General features: G+C 36.6%; 1 protein-coding gene across 1 annotated transcript in view; it reads right to left on the reverse strand.

Moving 5' to 3' along the window:
• NUP153 (nucleoporin 153) overlaps nucleotides 1–19,137 on the reverse strand; it is a gene marked incomplete at its 5' end in the record, with an annotated part of 71,397 nt that overhangs the window by 20,199 nt on the left and 32,061 nt on the right. Inside the window, 7 exons of the mRNA XM_080806362.1 lie at nucleotides 281–412; nucleotides 5,532–5,622; nucleotides 6,648–6,746; nucleotides 7,494–7,631; nucleotides 14,493–14,619; nucleotides 14,875–14,927; nucleotides 18,825–18,971. Coding sequence (XP_080662488.1) covers nucleotides 281–412; nucleotides 5,532–5,622; nucleotides 6,648–6,746; nucleotides 7,494–7,631; nucleotides 14,493–14,619; nucleotides 14,875–14,927; nucleotides 18,825–18,971 — 787 coding nt within the window. The remainder of the gene's footprint in view (nucleotides 1–280; nucleotides 413–5,531; nucleotides 5,623–6,647; nucleotides 6,747–7,493; nucleotides 7,632–14,492; nucleotides 14,620–14,874; nucleotides 14,928–18,824; nucleotides 18,972–19,137) is intronic.

The following is a 19,137-nucleotide window of genomic DNA, read 5'->3' on the forward strand; positions in this document are numbered from 1 at the left end:
CTGCCTCTCTGCCTACTTGTGATCTCTCTCTCTGTCAAATAAATAAATAAAATCTTTAAAAAAAAAAAAAGAGAGAGAGAGATCTGAATTCTAAAGGAGTGTTTCTAAGATACTTACTTCAAAAGAATTACATCTGACTATGACTACTTTCAAGTCAATCTCCTATCAAACTAGCCATAATTTTTTAAACACCTAAAGTATACCATAGATGACATTAAAATAAGACCACAAATTTGTACTTAAGATTTTAGAGTATTTTCAAAGGCAGCTGTTAACTTACCGGGGCTTTTGAGAACATCTAGGACACTTCCCTCTTTCAGGGTTTTTGCAGGTCTAAAAGGGCCCTCACAATCTTCATCTGGCTTCTTCTTACAGCTTGTACTATTCACTGCACTCATATCTTGAGCTGCAACTTTTTAAAAATGTAAAACATTATGCCAAGAAAAAGCAATGGATTGAGTTAAATGTATTAAAAAGATCTTTCAAAGCTAATTTGGACCAACTTCTAAAATATCATGAAAAAGTCACTGCAACTCAAAGATAATGAATAAATTTAAATGAATAAATTTACTTAAAATTTAAGGGTTAACCATTATAAGAAAGTAGAGACAGTATTTCCCATTCTATACACTCTATATTTTTCTCCTCCAAAACGGCAGAAAGTATAAACTGTATATAAGATCATCCCTCACCCAGGGAACTAACTGGTAATCAAGAAAACCGCACTGAAACGCTGAAAAAGAGATGGCAACAGGAGCGAGCTCAGAAACTGCATGAAATATGTTTCTGATTACGCAACAATTTACAAGACTGATCAAAAAACCTTAACAATAAATTCCCAAACTGAGCCAGTTATTTCATTTCTAGAAATTCATCCTATGATTCAAAGTATCTTTCAGTTTTCCGGCGCCTGGGTGGCTCAGTCAGTTAAGCATCTGCCTTCAGCTCAGGTCATGATCTCAGGGTCCCGGGATCCAGTCCTATATTGGCCTCCCTGCTCAACGGGGAGTCTGCTTCTCCCTCTGCTCCTGCTCACTCTCTCAAATAAATAAATAAATAAAATCTTTAAAAAGAAAAAAAAGAAAGGATCCTTCAGTTTTCATATTGAAAACCTGGATGATAGATGCTAACTATCTGAGAACATTAATCACAGAACAGTGATCACAGAACAGCAGGGTGCCATGCTGTGTGGCCACAAAAATCATCCTTAAATGCAGTTATAGATAAAGACTATAAAGTCCAAAAGACTTTGAATGATACATCAAAAGGCTAATAATGGCTGATAGTGATGACTGACTTTTATTGCTGCTTCTTTTTAGGTTTCCTAAACTTTCCAAAATAAACATATTCTTATACTTAAAATAAGAAATCTGTATTTTCAGTACAATATTGGCTTTGTGGTTCTATTTCTAAGGGAGAAAGTTTTACAAATGAAGTATGTGTGGGATTGTTTCAATACAACTAATAGGTGTATTTCCGGCCAGGAGAGGGGGGAATGAGAGAAAAGAGAAACAAAACTGTCATTAAATGCTAGGTGCCAAAGTTGGGTAAGGAGTACATGGGAGGGGCACCTGGGTGGCTCAGTGGGTTAAGCCTCTGTCTTCCGCTCAGGTCATGATCTCAGGGTCCTGGGATCGAGCCCCACGTCAGGCTCTCTGCTCAGCAGGGAGCCTGCTTCCCCTCTCTCTCTGCCTGCCTCTCTGCCTACTTATGATCTCTGTCTGTCAAATAAATAAAATCTTAAAAAAAAAAAAAAAGAGTACATGGGAATTCAGTCTACTACTTCCGAAAATGTTTGAAATTTTCCATAATAAAATATAAATAACCAGGTTTTTCGTAAGCATTTGCCAATTTAAAAGGAGTGGGTCAAGTAGTTTCAAAAAATCCTACCACATGTCATAAAACAAAAATTAACCCAAAATGGATCAATGATCTAAATGTGAGAACTAAAACAATAAAACTCTTAGATGAAAACCAAATAGGTATTTTCAGAACAATGGATTTGGCAATGAATTCTTAGATACGCCATAAAAAGCATAAGCAAAGAAAAAAACTGACCACCACCACATTAAAACCTTTGGGGAGGACATTACCAAAAAAGTGAAAAGAAAATCTACTTAATGGGAGAAATTATTTGCAAATCATTTATCGATAAGGATCCGGTATCCAGACTATATAAAAATGGCTACATCTTAGCAACAGAAAGGTAAACCAACTTAGAAATGGGGAAAGGACTTGAATAGACATTTCACCCAAGAGGGTAAAGGACCAAGAAACATGTAAATATGCTTGACACCATTAGTCATTAGAGAAATGCAAATCAAAACCACAACAGAAGCATCATTTCAAAATCGCTAAGGATGGGTATAAACAAATGAAAAAGCAGCATGGTGAGAATGTGGAGAAATCAGAAGCCTCATACACTGCTAGGAGGAGTGTGAAAGGAGTCAGAGGCTGAGAAAAATAGCGCTGTGGTTCCTCAAAAAATTACACATAGAACTACCATTTGGGTATATATCCCAGAGCACTGAAACTAGCATTCAAACAAATACGTGCATATGAATATTCACACCAGCACTATGTACAACAGCCAAAAGCTGCAAATAGCCCAAATATCCATCAATGGATGAAGAGAAAACTATGGTATATCCATAGAACGAATATCATTTAGGAGTCAAGTATCAATATCAAAAGGAGTCAAGTACTGGGGCGCCTAGCTGGCTCAGTCGGTAGAGCATGTGACTCAAACTCAAGATCATGAGTTTAAGCCCCACACTGGGCATGGAACCCACTTAAAGTAAGAAGCAAAGAAATAAATAATAAATTCTAAAAATAAATAAAAAAGAAAAAAAAGGAGTGAAGTCCTGATAGATACTGTCATACACATGAACCTTGAAAACATAAGTAAAAGAAGCTAGACACAAAAAGTCCTATTATATGACTCCAGAATGGGCACATACAACGAAACAAAACAGCGACTGGTGGTTGCCAGGCCCTGAGGGGAGGAGAGATGCAGAAGGACTGGTTAGCAGGTACAGGTCTCTTCTGAAGGAGCCCGGATAAAATTATTTGGAACGAGACAGACTGCAGTGACTCGCTGCACACAGCTAGCGTACTAAACACAACTGAGTCTGGTCCCTTTAAAAGGATTCATTTTACCTTACCTCAATTTCACCTCAGGAACAAAAATATACAACAAAACATTGTGCCTACCTCATAACTGTGTCAAAACAAAACATATGCAGGCACCTGAGTGAAGGCAGGTAAGCCGCTGCCTTCAGCTCAAGTTATGATCCCAGAGTCCTGGGATGGAGCCCCGCATTGGGCTCCCTGCTCAGCAGGAAGCCTGCTTCTCCCTCTCCACCCTGCTTGTAGTCTCTGCTGCTCTCTCTCTCTAATAAATAAAATCTTAAAAAAAAAGGGGGGGGGAGGGAGGGCTAAACAAAACATACGCTTGTAGCACTTAGTCATAGTCCATCCTCCCTTAAAATCAAAACTGACATGCTTTTAGTAACATGCTTTTAGTAACTTAAGCAATTTTAAAGATACCCTGCAGTGTACTCAAATTGATTAGAAAAGTCAGCTCCTGCCACAAAGTAATTAATCATGACTTACACATTTTCAATCAGCTTCTTAATGACAGAAGTGGTGAGAATCACTCTCACAATTCTAGGTATGCCACTCCTAAAAAATGCCTTAAAAATCTGGATAACTCCCCCAAATATAATGACACAAAAGTTGTTTTAACAAATTACTGCTCATGCAGTTACCGTTAGTATCGCCTTAATAAAAATTGGCATAAAAAATTAACCAGGCATGAAAATGGTAATTTGCATAAGTTTATTCCTCAATGAATTCTTAGTTAACATTAAAGAAAAAAATCTTGTGGTAGAAAGTACACCTGAAATGTGCTTGTTACTTCTTTCTCTTACACAAGGCTGTTTTAATCAATAAAACACAGGACTGCAACATACAAACCCCTATGCTGTGCCACTCTCACAATCTATACTCTTATCTTCCAGCTCCACCAAAGCTAGAACATCCAGCTTCTGTGTCCTAGCTCTTTCGCTTTGTTGATTTTTTACTCTATCCTTTGAGGGAGGATCTAGTTTGTTTTTGTTTTGTTTTAATTCCAAAACTATGAGATTAAAAAAAACAATAAAACAAAAAACAAAAAACAACTGAGAGAGTCAAATAAACACTTCTGGATAAGGCAAAAGAACTTAACGGGTATTTCAGCCTATAAAACCCCACTTCCAACCATGCCCCCCACCATGGGCACTGCTGTCAATCCATGACACCCAGCTCACCCCATTTAAAATCACTCAACTTCTTCCTACTACATTCAGATTAAAATCCAATTCCTTGGTGTAAATTCAAGAATTTTTATAGTTTAAAGCTATTTTTTTTTAAGATTTTTATTTATTTATTTATTTGACAGACAGAAATCACAAGTAGGCAGAGAGGCAGGCAGAGAGAGAGGAGGAAGCAGGCTCTCCGCTGAGCAGAAAGCCCGATATGGGGCTCGATCCCAGGACCCTGGGATCATGACCCAAGCCGAAGGCAGAGGCTTTAACCCACTGAGCCACCCAGGTGCCCCTTAAAGCTATTTTTTAAACTGCATGACAAATTACCTACAGATTTCAAAGACTATCTTGTTTTTTTCTCTAATTCCTACACCCTCGCATTTGCTGTTCATCTTTTTTTTTTCCAAAATTTTAAATATTCTTTATTTATTGCACAGACAGAGATCACAAGGGAGGCAGAGAGGCAAGCAGAGAGAGGGGGAAGCAGGCTCCCCACAGAGCAGAGAGCTAGATGCGGGGCTCGATTCCAGGACCCTGAGATCATGACCTGAGCCGAAGGCAGAGGCTTAACCCACTGAGCCACCCAGGCACCCCTGCTGTTCGTCTCTTGAGTAAAATGCCCTTGCTCAAAAATTCTTGACCTGAGCACCTTTAGCCCAGATGATTGCCCACTTCCTAAACAGCGAACACTTGCAAGAAAAACCACCACTGCCACAACAAAATGCTAGGATTTAATTTTCTGATGACTCATTTCTTTCCCTCAATTACACCCATTCCTTGAAATCTGTATCACTATCGGCACAGGCCAGCGTAACCCTTAACACATAAAAACGTTTGTGAACTGAACACTAAACCTAGAGATAGAATCCACTGCAATTATACTTCACCTCAATAACAATGCAGACAACTCTTCAATTTCTTAATACTTCATTTTTACTAAACTATCACCTTATTTTAATTAAACAAAGACAATGAATATATTTGCTGCCATAACTATCCCTGTCACAACCAAACTAACACTTCCATTTAGTGAGCTAAGTGTTCCTGAAAATAGAAACTAAAAATATTGTCAAGGGTTGGTATTAGCTCCTGTTTGCTTTTTAGAGCTAACTTCATTGAAATAAAACCCTTTATAAGAATTGCCAAAGATTAAAGAATTTGAAATACTAATGTAATGTAATGCAACTATTTTTACGTAAAAACTTGCGAGAAATTCTTACTTACCTGAACTACTACTTGTAATTGGTTCTGAAATACTACTAGAGCCAGAAAGTTCTGCTGTTTTTGCAACAGGCACACTGAATAGAAATCCAATCTGTAAAGAAGAAAACGTATCCTTTAAGAGTCTATTTAGTTTTAAATGAATATCAAGTAGCTTTTTCTTATTCCAAGTCAAAAACAAAAACAAAAAAAACACTGAATTTCATGTATTCCAGGTTTTCATATTTTACGATCTCTAAAATTGAAATGCTTCCTAGAATGAATGGTGTGTTCTATCGAACAGCATTTTTCATTTCTTAGGCATTTTTTTTTCCTTCAAAGCAGTACATAAAATAATTATGTGCTCCTAAAGCTCATTTCTGGATTTCTAAATACCATTTTCTAATAAAAAGCATGAGACTTTATAGACAATGGGACAGGTTTTCAAGCATGCAACAGGGAAATTACAAAATGATCTGGAACATGCAGCTGTGACAGAAAATGAGACCATAGTGAAAAAGAGAAGGCAGCATGTAAAAACGACATGCATGCCAAAGATGTATGGGGCAACTCAAACATTAAACTTATTATTCTCCCCAAAATATTTAACTACAAAGAAAGAAACAAATACACACTCTGAGGCATAAAAACCCAAAACTTCTCCAGATTAAAGGCAATTCAAGAAACATGTTAACCAAATGCAACTGCAATTTAGTTGATTAGGTCCTGATCTTAACTGGATGTAGGCCCAAGAGAAACAAAATAGTAATTAAAGGACAGTATAGGGCAATGGGGGAAAATCTGAATATGGCCTATGTTGTTGTTTTTATATCATGTTAATTGTCATGGATACGATAACTATACTGCAGGTATGCAAAGGAATGTCCTTTTTCTTAGGGGACATATGGAAGAGCTGTAAGGGTATCAAGAGGTTCGTATCTTAACCTTCAAATGGTCATGAGAAAATATATATGCTTATGTGTATATACAGGTAGTGGAAAATAAATAGGAGTTCATTCAAGTTCTCTACACATTGAAATTTTTTTTAAGTTGAAAGAAAAACAATGTTATTTTCTTACCCCAATGGCACCTTGGTTTTGATAAAAAATAAATATGAAACATTCCTTTCTTGCTACTTACAGATGATGGAGGTAGTAGATCTGCCTCAGTAGATTTTACAATTGGAGATGAAAATTGAAACATGGGGCTGCCAGTGCTGTTTGGAGAGGTCATTTGTACCTGGTTTTCCAAATTATTAAAATACAAAAAGCTTTTCATTTTTTAGAGAAAGAAATTAACAATAAAATAACTTTAATTATTTTAAAGAACCCAAACACAATTTCCTTTTAGACTTAAAAATCACTTGTTAAGGGGTGCCTGGCTGGCTCAGTCAAAAGAGCATGCAAGTCTTGATCTTGGGGTTCTGAGTTCTAGCCCTACGTTGGCCACAGAGATTACTTTAAAATAAAATCTTCTAAAAAAATAAAAATAAAAAATCAATTGTTAAATTTTCTGAAAAATAAACTGTAACTGCTATAAAATCTGGCTTCTCCTTGGGAAAGGAATACACTCTATCTTAGAAATGAGTATCTGCCTAAAGGAGAAAAAAACCATCTATAAGAATACTTTCAGAAAAAAAAGCCAAGGCAAAAGCATGAAACATTTCAGGAGCAGTTAATCCTACCAGAGAAATAAAAGCAATAACCTCATTCTTACCCAAAAAAGGCATCTTAATTGGAAACAATGTTTGGAAACAAACTTAAAATCATCAGTCTCTATGGCATGAAATCAGAATTTAAAAACACTCCATTATAATGTATCCCTTTATAACATACATTTAAAAAAGCAAAGCACCGTTTCCATTTTTCTCTTCTTATTCTGAGTTATTAATTTCCAGAGTGGGAACTTAACATTGCTTTTAACAGAATATTAAATTTTTAAAAATAAAGAACAAAAATCACCTCTACTTGTATAATGGTTCTGTACCTTGTTTGTTAATGATTGTGAAGGACTAATGGGTGATGGAGAGGACGTTGTGATCACAGAGGAACTAAAATTGAAGGTAGGCAGTGAAGAACTGGTGATGGGTAGAGAGATTTTCGGCAATACCGGTACTTCCATTTCCTAAAACACAACAGGTTTCATAATGATAGAGTTCATCTTTCATGTCACTGTTCTATCCCTACTTATTTTCAGGAAGAACTGCTATAGTTACAGGTAAACTGGGAATGGGGCGAAGGTAGAACAATACAGTGTTACCAGTGTGGGCTCCTGAATCAAAAGAATTGAAAGGATCTGAATCCCAGCTGTGCTACCAGATATGGGGCTTTGTAAACCTAACTGCCCTCAGTACTAATTTCCTGATGGCTGAAACTGAGAAAAAAAGCAAAAACAAAAACAAAAACAAAACATAGTTGTAGTATTAATTTAAAACAAAGTTATATATGGGCTCAGCATAGAGAATAAACATTTAATAAACATCAGTACTGGTGAGTTTGGTGAAATGCCTTGTTTTTTTTACTCCAATATAGTAAAGACCACCCCAAATCTCAAACAACCCAGGTTAAGGGGAAACAAAGAGAGCTCTGCTTTTGCTAATGGTGGAATAGCTGATTATCTGACCAATGACCTGACATATAACAATTTTAAAATCTGAACAGAATAGAAACAACCATCTGGAAACACTGGAGGGCAACCAGAAGCAGCAGGAACTATAGAGATTAAAAAAAAAAAAACTTGGAAGAAGAGGAGGGCACTGAGTGAGTTTCCTATACTCTGTGAATTGGTGCCACTGCATAGTTGAAATTCTGAGAGAAAAGCAAATCTGTTCGCGGAGGAATTAGAGGACGGAATAAGTGACCATAGATAGAGAAAATGAGGGAGAAATGCAGGAATGAGGAGCATATAAATCTGCATGTAAACTGTCCAAGTTTCTAGCAGATGAGTAAGCTGCTCGCATGTAAGGCACACACCAAGGAGCCAACTTAGACTGAAGAGTTCCAGCTGCCGCCCACCGCAAGTGGGAGAGAGTGTGACCTGAATAAAGTTCCTGCTGGCTAAAACTATCTGAATATTTCAAATGGATGTCTTTTACAGTACATCAATCACACCTCTGTAAAGTCAAGCCCTCCTCTCCCCAAAGGAATAATAAAGATGCTTTCAGATAAAAGAAAACTAAGACAATCTATTGCCATAAAACCTGTTCTACAAGTTCTCCAGGGTGAAGGGATATGATACCAAATGGAACTCAAGTTTCTGGAAGAAATGAGCGATATTGTGAGCAAACACAAAAAACTTGTATTCCTCTTAATTTCTTGAAAATACATACAACCAAAGAAAGTGAAAATTAGATGCTGTGAGTTTATAGCCTATCTAATTTTAATACAAATGGCAACAAGTATAATCTAAAATACCAAAGAAGAGGGGAGGCAAATCAAACTATGTAAAGTTGCAAGATTCTTAAATATTACAGGAAGTGGTACAGTATGAACACAAAGTAGAATGTTAAGGACATAACATAATCTCAAAAGGAACCACTTAAGTAACATGAAGAGGTAGAGATAAAGAGCAAAGTAATTAAAATATAATTCTAATAAATAGTCAACTAACCAAAAGAAGACAGCTTTCAAAAGGAACAAAAAACAAATGGGAAAACCTGAAAACCAGAGAAAAATGGGAGACATAATCCAACCATATAAATAATGATATTAATTATAAATATTCCAATTAAAAAGTTAAAAAAAAGATAAGAGGCAAGACACTCATATATCATCTTCAAGAAACTCACTTAAAAAGATATAGGTTAAAAGCAAATGGATGGAAAAAGATACAACCTACAATTCATAAGCTTAAGAAGCCTTATTCTACTAACAGAGTGGCTGGCTATAGTAATACCAGATATAGCAGGTTTTTTAGACAAAGAATACTTTCACAGACTTTTCTTTTTTTTAAAAAAAGAACATTTAGTAATATTAAGAGGAAACTGAGGAACCGCAATGCGTAAGGCACACACTTTAATGAGGGCTTCAAAACATGTAAAGCAAAAATAGACATAACGGGAAAAGACAAGTTCACCAAATGAAAGTGGACAATTTTAACTCCTTTCTCGCAACAATTTGATAGACTAAAACGACACACCCCACACGCTGAAAAAACATTCAGCAAAGGCAAAGAAGATCTAAGAAATACGATTAGTCATCGGACACCTTATATAACACTGTACCCCAAAACCTAAAATACAGGCTTCAAGGTTCATCAGGCAGACCATATGCTGGGCTACAAAACAAGTGTCAATACATTTGAAAACATTAATATCACAGCGAAGCACAGTTCTAAATAACCCACAGATCATATAAGAAATCAAAAAGGAAATCAGAAAGATACATAAAAACACTACTATAAGTCCTCTAGAAGAAAACCCAGAATTACTTTGCGGCTTGGAGATAGACAAAGGTTTCTTAGGACAGAAAGACGAGTAAAAGTAACGTGGCACTTGGCTGGCTCAGCGGGAAGAACATGGGACTCTTGATCTCAGGGTTGTGAGTTTGAGCCCCACATTGGAGGTAGAGATAACTTAAAAATAAAATCTTTAAAAAATAATTTTTTTAAAAAAGGATAAATTCAGAACACCTGCTAATCAAAAGATACTGTTAAAAAAATGAATATGCAAGCCAGGCTGAGAGAAAATATAAGACATGTATCTGACAAAGTATTTGGATCCAAATTTATAAAGAACTCCCATAACTCAGTAAGAAAACCCAGTTTTTAAAAAGGCAAAAGACCTGAAGACACCTCAAAAAGGATTGGTAATAAGCACACAGCCCATAAGCACATAAACTAGAATACAACATTATTGCATCAGGGAAATGCAAATTAAAATTACAATGAAACAGCACCATATACAAAGCAGAATGGATAATATTAAGAAGATGACAACTTAATAACGATGAAAAGTGAAAGAAATGTTCATACATTGTTGGTGGGAGTGTAAAATATTATTCATCTTGGAAAACAGTTTGGCAGTTTCAAGTTAAACAAATATTGGGGGTGGGCTGGCTGGCTCAGCTGAAAAAGGATGCAACTCTTGATCGTGGGGTTGTGAGTTCAAGCTCCACATTGGGCTTGGGGATTACTTAAACAAATAAATAAATCTTTTTATAAAAAAGTGAAACACGTATCATACAACCTAGCACTTCCACTTTCAGGTTATTTACCCCAAGAGAAATACACACATGTCTACAAAAACCCTATAAGAATGTTCACAGCAGCTTTATTCATAACAGCCAGGCACAAAAGAACACACACACTGGACAACTGCAGTGATATGAAGTTCTAGAACAAGCAACACCAACACAGGACAGAAAAAATGAGAGGAGTGATTGCCTCTGGAGTAGGAGGTGATGAGTACTGACTGGGAAGGAGCACGAGTGAACTTTCTGGAGCAACGGAAATGTGTGACACTTTGAAAAGGGTTAGGATTACACAGGCATAACCATTTGTAAAATTCATTAAATGGTGGTACACCTAAGAATTTAACATTTTACTACACAGAAATTTTTGCTAAATTAAAAAACAACAAATATTTGACTGTAGTTTGTGCTGAAGTATTTGAGGGTGAAGTATAGGTCTTCAATTTATTATGAAATGCACCCAAAAATAAGATATACACTTGATAAAGCAAATATAACAAAATATTAGAATCCAAGCGCTAGACATATGTGTATTCATTGCACAATTCTTTCAGTATTTCAATATAGGTTTGAAAGTTATGCTAATCAAAATTGGGAGAGGGGAGCAGAAGCAAACAAAGACGCATTTGGCTCTTTCCACAGGGAAGTTTCATCTGATCTTCCTTTTAGACCCATACAACACCTGGGCACATCAACTGAATAACCTGTGTCTTACTTATGCCAACTCATTAAGCCACAGACTTAGCCATACTGGTTCTTTACATCATTGACCTTGAATAAATCCTAAATTTGATTCCTATTCACCAAAATTTTGACTTAGTTGATCAGAAGTGGGGCCCCCAAGTCTACAAGACAGTTAAAAATTATAATTAGATGCTTCCAGGTACTTCAAGTTGAACACAACAATCACCAAATATGTGACTTACTATATATTACCTTTGTAGTATCTTTACATGGGTTATCTCCCATAAGGAAGATTCTACTGGGACATGACAATACTAAGCAATTAAATCTCCGCAGCTCAGCAGTATTATATACTCATGTGCTCTGTATCAATAACTTTTTCATTCTAAAAAAATCAAACCGGTATCACAGTAGAGGCAAAATGCCAAAATGTTCAGTGACTAACACACAATCCTTACACATTTTGAGATATAACAAGGAATGAGAGCAAAACCATACTTCTACTAACTAATAATGCAAAATGGGTTATTTACAATATAAAGTTCTGTTTAACCTGGTTGTTGAAATGAATCAAAATGTACCAGCACTCTCTGTTACATACCAACGGTACCTAAAATTAGCATAATTTGTTTATACTCCACTAAAAATAAAATTTCATTTGACCTATCCCAAAAGCACATTAAAATAGCCACAAAAAATGAGTGTTCCATCCTTAATCAAAAGTTCCTATTAACTGTAATTGAATTAAGAAAAACTAGTGGTCTAAACATATTTGTTATCTGAAACAAAACCAGCACTGAATACAAAATAAAAAGCATCCACCCCAACCCCCTTCTACCTAGATTAAGAAAACACAGGGTGGGCAGAAATTTGGGGCAGCCACCCATTGGTACCTCTTTCCTCAGAAACGCAGAGACTCTAACTCCAGTGTGTAACAGAACTAGGGACAGGAGTTGGGTGAGGCATCCTGGGATGCAAACAAAGTTGGCAGTTGACAGTTGGCCAGAATGGAGAGGGGGCAGAAAAGGGAGGAGGTGATAAAGAGGTCTGGAGGGTTAGACTTTCATAAAGCTCCTCACAGTATACCAAGCAGTAAGAGTAAAAGTAAATCAATAAATTTTCATCCCCCTCCCAACATCTTGATATAGCAAAGTCACATAAACACACACCTGTAAGACAGCCAAAACTGAACTACAGATAGCAACCTGAACTTCAGCTAAAGATCGTGGGAATATATTCTTAAAAAGTTGAAAATGAACAGAAATAAGCAAAATTCACAAATCTGTTATCTGGCAAACACCAAACCAAGATGTTTTCCTCGCCAAGGGATAAACTTTAGAAAGCTAGAAACACAAATTCTACTGAGAAATATAAAAACTCATGTAAAGAACAGGCTATATAAAGAGCTATATTATCCTCAGATACTAATTTCCTTACGTACATAAAAGCAAGACAACCCATTTCTTAAAGGTAAATCTACATAAAGAGCTTCAATAAAAGAAAATCGGTTTGTTAAGAAAGCTACAAATTTTGTTATACTGTGTCATTAATGGCATTCAATACTTTTGCTTTCAAGATGAGAATACATCCCCTTCACAACACTCCAGCAGGAGAGCAACACGCAGAATCCCTAGACCAGTCCAGGAGCCAAGCCCCCAGCATAATGCCATATACCATGAGACAGCCCAGGGGGCAGAAAGTCCAAGTGGCCAAAGCAGTCGCGATTCTGGTACCTTCAGAGAGGCACAACTACCAAACTGCCCAATGGGAAAAGGGATGATGAAGGAAATGAAAACAAAAAAGACTGCCTACTCTAAATAACCCTGGAAAACACACCAAGAGACAAGAAGGAAAGCAATACTGACTTGTACAGTTTCAACCAAAACATGACTTTAGAGTCAACAGAAACTGTTATAGAAGATCTCCTGTTTAAAAATCTAAAAAAAAAAAAAAAAAAAAAACTAAAAAGTTCTTAAAAACTCATGAGTCAATGAAGAAGTTACAAATGAAATTTTAATTAGAAACAAACAAAAATAAAGCATTATGTATCAAAACTTAAATGATCCAGTTAGGCTGAAATTCACTTGTAAAAAGATTGAAAGAAGGCCTGCATTCAACTCCAAGTAGTTAGAAAATACAGGCTGTAGAAAGATTTAACCAATCTTTAACTAGTCCTTATCTTTTTCAAACTTTCATTTGCAGAATATATACAGAAATCTTTCAAAAAAAATCTTCCCAATAAAAGAAATAATCCAATAAAAAATGAATAAAGAGAAACCCCAAATGACCAAGAGACTCACAAAAGGGTTCCTTCCCTTATAAACAGGAAATGCAAAATGAAAAGTCCAATGGCATAACACTTCAAACCCATCACCTTGGCAAAGATTTACGAGAAAAAAAAAAAAGTACCCATAAGAAAGAAGAAAAAGCATATCCACCAACTGTCATGTGCAAGGAAGTATTTAAACTACTTTCAGGAGCAACAGGGCAACATCTAACACGTGTGAAGATATGTATCATCCCCTAGAACCCAACGAGGCCATTCTAGAAAAAGCCTAGAGAATACACTACACGTGCCGAAGCAGAAGTGCATACACATTCACCTCAGCACATATCGGAATCAACTCACAGGCACCCTGCGGAACAGGGTGGGGTAAATTTTCAGATAGGATAAATCTGTAACAGTGAAATTACACAACTTGAATTACCTTTCACAACACTGATAAGCTTCACAAATAATATGAAGAAAATGTCAAGAGAGCAGAGCACAGTTAATCCATTTATGAAAGAGGCAAAACCTACCTAATGATACAATAATATTCCCAAGGTCAAATAGTTTCAATTATAATTCTCTTATATGAAGAATTATGGCTTTTTAGCAGCACCCATGGGGTTTAAGGTCCTAGGTTAGGTTTTCTGGGTCATGACAGTGAAGGGGGTATTGAACACACGTAGGTGCATGCACACTCACACTGGGAAGGGACTGCCCCAATGGCAGAGTAGTCGTTCTTGTGCTGGGTCTCCCCCAAGCCCCACCCCTTGGGATCTCCCCTCACCACCACCACACCAGAGCTTCCCATAAACTTCAAGAATATGAAGGATAGAACCCTACCTCCTCCTCTGGAGGCTTAGATGCAACAAAGCGCGTTCTCTCTCGTCTCATCTTGCCGCCTCCACTACCTACTCCAGAAGATAAACCATTGGCTGCAGACATACTGAAATTTGGATAAGAAAAGCCACTAGGCAAAGAAAAAGAAAATTAAAACAAATGATATATTACTCTGGTCCATAACTTATTAACTAACTGAATACCTAAAAATTAGAACTGCTAACAAGAAAATATACAGCTGAATGTGACTTTAAAAGGTAACAGATTTCTGTGCATGAAGTTTGTTTTTTAACCTTCTTAATTATCAAAAAAAAAAAAAAAAAGCCATAAACACAGGCCTTACAAATGAAATATAAAGAAGCTTTAGCTATAAAGACGACATTACCTTTCTTGCTGTTCTCTAGTTTGTCCTGGCGTCACAGGCTTTTCATACCCGGTCTAGAACAAAATGAGCACACCAAATTTATATGCCTGCTTCTTCATTTTAATTTTCTGAATACCTCCCTTCTGTCCGTCCATTTTAATATTTGCAATCAGGAATTTGATGGGTTTTTACTTAGTGAATCCTAAAACTTGTGACCTATACCCTGTTTTCTGAATGGTAACTGAATTACAACGTGATTACACATATAAAAGGTCACTGAGCACACTGCCCTTTCAACAAAAAGAACCACAGAAATACTTTTACTACCCATCTCTCACGATGGCCTATTAAAGGTATAAGCAAGTTTATAAAGATATTCTCTATGAAATGATTCTCTACAATTTAAGTTCCTCCATGGAAAGGATATCATGGCTCTTTGGAGAAACAGCAAAATACAAGGCAGGGACCAGAAACTTACAAGATGAACTTGAATTTTTTTTTTAGTATTTTTTATTTGAGGGGCGCCTGGGTGGCTCAGTGGATTAAGCCGCTGCCTTCGGCTCAGGTCATGATCCCAGGGTCCTGGGATCGAGCCCCGCATCAGGCTCTCTGCTCAGCGGGGAGCCTGCTTCCCCTTCTCTCTCTGCCTGCCTCTCTGCCTACTTGTGATCTCTCTGTCAAATAAATAAATAAAATCTTTAAAAAATATATATATTTTTTATTTGAGAGCAAAAGAGAGAGAGAGGAGGGGGAGGGGTAGAGGGAAAGAACCTCAGACAGACTCCCTGCTGACTGCAGAGCCCCACTAATGGCTCAATCTCACGACCCCGAGGATCACGACTTGAGCCAAAACCAAGAGTTGGATACTTAATTGACTGAACCACTCAGACACCTCGAGCCTTGATTCTTTTATATCAAAAGGCAACTAAGTGTTCAAAAACTGAAGGGAAATACAAAAAGGACACAGGAGCCAGTTCAAAGACCAAATGGCACAATATGAACATCAAAATAATACCAATAAAGAACTATAATCTATAGAATGTGAGAAATACTTGACTTGAAAAAACACACACACACACACACACACACAGATAGGCACATAAATGAGAAAAAAGAAAACTTCTCCTCCAGGAGGATGTCAACTAATAAATGTAGAAAGAATGGGGGAGTTAGAAAACCACCCTTTGGCAATCTATAAACAACAGATTTAGGCAAAAATCACCAATAATATTAACTACTAAAAGGATATTTATCCTTTCAACGTTATCTACCCACAACATACCTATTAATTACAAAAGATAAAAAAAAAATAGTAACTTTACACTGGAGAAATCCTACTACCACCACCTTAATAATCACACTGCTAGTACTGAGATCAACTGATAGCATGTGCCTTTTGAGATGACAGGCTGAGAAGAGCTCAGCATCTATTCTTCAGTATTATTACCAAAAGTATGTAACTGGGGGACCTCTGGGAGGCTCAGTGTGTTAAGCACCTGACTCTTGGTTTCAGCTCATGTCATGATCTCAGGGTCATTGAGATCAAAACCCACGTCAAGCTCCGCACTCAGTGCGTAGTCTGCTTGAGATTCTCTCCCTCTCTCTCGGCCCCTCCCCGTGCTTGCACACACTCGAAAATAAAAAATAAAATAAAAAGGATGTAACTGGAATCTAATTATGAGGAAACATTACACATTCCTAAACTGCAGGACATTCTACACAGTAACTTATTTGTACTTTAGAAATACTGATGTTACGAAATACAAAAAACAAACCAAAACCCTAAGGAACTATTCTAGACTAAAGGAGATGAAGAGATATGAAAACTAAATGCAGGGGTGCCTCGGGGGCTCAGTGGGTTATGCATCTGCCTTTATCTCAGGTCATGATCCCCGAGTCCTGGGATCAAGCCCCACGTCAGGCTCCCTGCTCATCCCCGAGTCTGCTTGTCCCTCTCCCTCTGCCCTGCTCGTGCTCTGTCTCTCAAATTAAAAAAAAAAAAAAATAATAAAGTTTATTTGCTAAGAAAAGAAAGAAGGAAGGAAGGAAGGAAAGAAAATGAAAAAAGAAAGGAAGGAAGAAAGGAAGAAAGAAAACTAAATGCATACATAATCTTGAATTTTTTTCCTCCGGGACACTGGCAACATCTAAATAAAATCTGTACATTAGATAATAGTATTGTAAAATACTAAGTTCCTGGTTTTGATAATTATTCTGTATTTATTACATTAAGGGAATTCCCTATCTATAAGAAATACACAGTAAAGGAAGAACAAATATAGTAAACCGTTAAGTCTTAAAGTTGTTCTTACAGAGTCTGTAAGTTCAAAATTATATTCAAAACGTTTTTAAAATTTTAATACAGCAAATATGACAAAGTGTTAATGACTGGTGAATGCAGGAGTAATGGGTAAACACTGTACTATTCTCTCACCTTCAGTTTGAAAATTTTTAATAAATTAGGTTATGAAGACCAAATGAAATTAAAAATAAGTAAAGGCATAAACATAAGATACTATGTAATACAATGTAAATGTAATACTATGTAATGTAATACTATGTAAATACAATAAATATAAAAAATACACTCTAGCTAAATAGCCCAAAAAACAAACCCAAACATGGGACATTTTAGGTAACTGTCCTAGTCTCTTCAAAAACCAATTTTACCTAGCAATTCCACTCTTAGGTACGAACCCCAGAAAAATGACAACATATGACTACAAAATACCTGTAGACAAACATTCACAGCAGTATTATTCATTACAGTCAAAAAATAAAAAGAACCCAATGTCCCTAAACTGATGTAAGAATAAACAAAATCTAGTATATCCAAACAAGGAAGTATTATTCAGCCACATAAAAAGGAACAGAGTTCTGATGACGTGGATGAACCTTTGAAACATTATGCTGAGTGAAATCAGTGAGTCACAAAGGACCACATATTTTAAAACCCCACTTATACGAAATGTCCAGGAGAAGCAAATCCAGAGAGACACATTAGTGGTTGCTTAGGGCTGGCGAGGAGGAGGTGGGGAGTGACTACGAACAGGTGTAAGATTTGGGGAGGGGAGGGAGAACGGGGAGGACAAGGTTCTAAAATCGACTGTGGGGACGCCTGGGTGGCTCAGTTGGTTGGGCGGCTGCCTTCGGCTCGGGTCATGATCCCAGCGTCCTGGGATCGAGTCCCACATCGGGCTCCTTGCTCAGCAGGGAGCCTGCTTCTCCCTCTGCCTCTGCCTGCCTCTCTGTCTGCCTGTGCTCACTCTCTCTGACAAATAAATAAATAAAATCTTTTAAAAAAAATAAAAAATAAAAAAAAATAAAATCGACTGTGTTGATGACTAAACAACTCTGAATATACTAAAAACCACTGCACCACTGTATTCTTCAAACAGGTGATTGGTACAGTATATGAATTGCATCTCAATAAAGCAGTTATTTTAAAACAAAAACAACGTGGTGAGGGTCAAGGCCTGAGATCTAGAAAGACAAAACCAGAGCAATGTGTGAAATCTGCTTAGCTTCTGATTCAAAAAACTATAAACACCGGAATGTGGTCTACATATTATATAATATTAGGAAGGAACGGACATCAATTTCTTCAGATATGATAAATATAGAAAAAAATACTTGGGAAATGCACATCAAAGTACTTTTAGGGATGAACAGATATATGACATTTTATTTTCAAACAGTTCAACAATAATCCAAACAATACACACAGATAAAGCAATTCTGGGCAAAATTATTTCATCTAAATCATAAGTACATATTAGTATTACTAGTAAATACTAATTTCAGATTTAATGAAGGTGTTAGCCATTTGAAAGGCATACCAATTTGTAATCACTAACACACAAACTTTACGCATTATCTAGTTGCTACACTGCAATGGTAGAGTACTTGTATCTTATTCTTACTCATTTTAATCAATATTCAAAGACGAGTGAAAATAAACACATACTCACACTGTGCTTTTTATCCATTCTTTGATTAGTCTTCCTTAATTCACCAGATGGGGTCAGAGATGGTTTAAAATAAACAGTTCGATTTGCTGCTATGGAAACTGGCTTTGGGGTCATGAGTCTCTGAACAGGAGGATACTGAGAGTCCACCTTATAGGTAATCAGAAATCAAAGACAAACCTTTATTTTCAAATATGTATCAGTGACACATATCTAAAACTTCTCTGGCAATAGCTAATGTCACCTAGAAACTATGATTACTTCTTACAGAAATACCGAGAGAATGCAAACAAATACTAAAAGGAAAAACTGATAG

The sequence above is a fragment of the Martes martes genome, assembly GCF_963455335.1.
Source record: "Martes martes genome assembly, chromosome: 6".
In the NCBI taxonomy this organism is placed as follows: Eukaryota; Metazoa; Chordata; class Mammalia; order Carnivora; family Mustelidae; genus Martes; species Martes martes.